The sequence below is a fragment of the Mycetomoellerius zeteki genome, unplaced genomic scaffold (assembly GCF_001594055.1).
Source record: "Mycetomoellerius zeteki isolate Tzet28-1 unplaced genomic scaffold, Tzet1.0 C4407266, whole genome shotgun sequence".
Classification (NCBI taxonomy): domain Eukaryota; kingdom Metazoa; phylum Arthropoda; class Insecta; order Hymenoptera; family Formicidae; genus Mycetomoellerius; species Mycetomoellerius zeteki.
The window spans coordinates 1-1,451 of record NW_017255785.1 but is presented as its reverse complement, the minus strand read 5'-3'; the positions used below and the strand labels follow the sequence as shown (position 1 = coordinate 1,451).

General features: G+C 35.0%; 1 protein-coding gene across 1 annotated transcript; it reads left to right on the top strand.

Annotated features, from left to right (window-relative positions):
* Positions 1-26: 26 nt before the first annotated feature.
* On the top strand, positions 27-1,425 carry LOC108725249 (uncharacterized; the record flags this gene model as incomplete). The annotated part of the gene is made up of 3 exons (XM_018452186.1): positions 27-464; positions 1,059-1,169; positions 1,270-1,425. Coding segments are annotated over exons 1-3 (705 nt in total), but the record flags the coding sequence as incomplete, so codon positions are not given.
* Positions 1,426-1,451: the final 26 nt, after the last annotated feature.

Sequence of the window (1,451 nt, the reverse complement as noted above, 5' to 3'; positions counted from 1 at the left end):
CCACCGTAATATTTACGATGCTAGCAATGGCCAAGTACGGCCAATTGCTGACCAAAAGGAATCAAGAGAGAAACTGCCTCGAGCAGGTTGAGGACGATTGGCAAATAGTCAACTCGCACAATCGCGATGTGATGATCGATAAGGCTAGAACAGGCAGACGTTTGCTGATAATATGCGCCCTATTCATGTACTCCACTGGAGTGTCTTTTCGGACAATTATACCGTTGTCCGCCGGAAAGATCATTACTGAACAGAATTTCACGGTCAGACACCTACCGTGCCCGACTTACTTTGTTTTATTCGATGTGCAGCTTAGCCCCGCTTACGAGATCGTATTCCTTATGCAGTTCTTCTCTGAATTCGTAAAATGTACGGTCACAACGGCGATATGTGGTCTTGCGGGTCTCTTCGTGATGCACACTTGCGCACAGCTGGACATACTGATGATCCTGATGAATAATCTGGTAAATAAATGTGAACTTAAAAATGTGAACGAAAGATTGGCCGCTATCGTAAAGCATCAGATCAAAACGCGAAAGTAAGACTAATTTTACAAGTATCTTTAACGAATATGTTTGTTAATAGTTTAATGTTTTAATTGAAATCTATGTGTAAAAAGACGTTGTGATTAATTCATATCCAATGAATTGTTCAATAAATAAGATTCTTTACAAATGTACTTAATTATTGATTACACTTGTTTTCATTTTTGTGTAAAAATATAGAGAATCTTATTTATTGTACAATTATATAATATTTCTTGTTTTAGTTATAAGCAAACTTTTGAAAAACAAAATTTATTTTTTTCTACGATCATTTTAGTTTCCTTCAATCAGTGCAGAACACCATACAATATACAAGTCTAATGGAAATTATGGGATGCACCATAATTGTGTGTCTCTTAGGATATTTTGTTATCATGGTGCGCATAAAATGAATATTTAGCGACAATAATTTCAGTGATAGAGTATTAAAGATATCGTAATATGTAAAATATATAAAATGCACAGACTCAGCAAGTATCATAAAAATAAATACAATATAATCGTAATTTACAGGAATGGGAGGATAACAATGCTGTAGCTCTATGTTCGTATCTCGTTGGACTCACATCGATTAGTTTCAACATTTTTATCTTTTGCTTTATCGGTGAACAACTTTCGACGAAGGTATGCTATCGCTTTATCGAAGTAATAATTAGCATTTATCAATTAATGCGAGCATTATTTTTTTTATTAATAATCTACTTTGTGTAATTGATTAAATTAGGGAGAAAAAGTGGCATTAACAGCATGCACATTGGAGTGGTACCGTCTTCCGGACGCGAAAGCGCGATCGCTAATACTAATTATGCTCATGTCGAATCCTCCGACAAAAGTTAGAGGAGGAAAATATTTTGATCTTTCCTTCAGGACATTCGGCAACGTAAGTAACAATATGTTGAAAAAAAA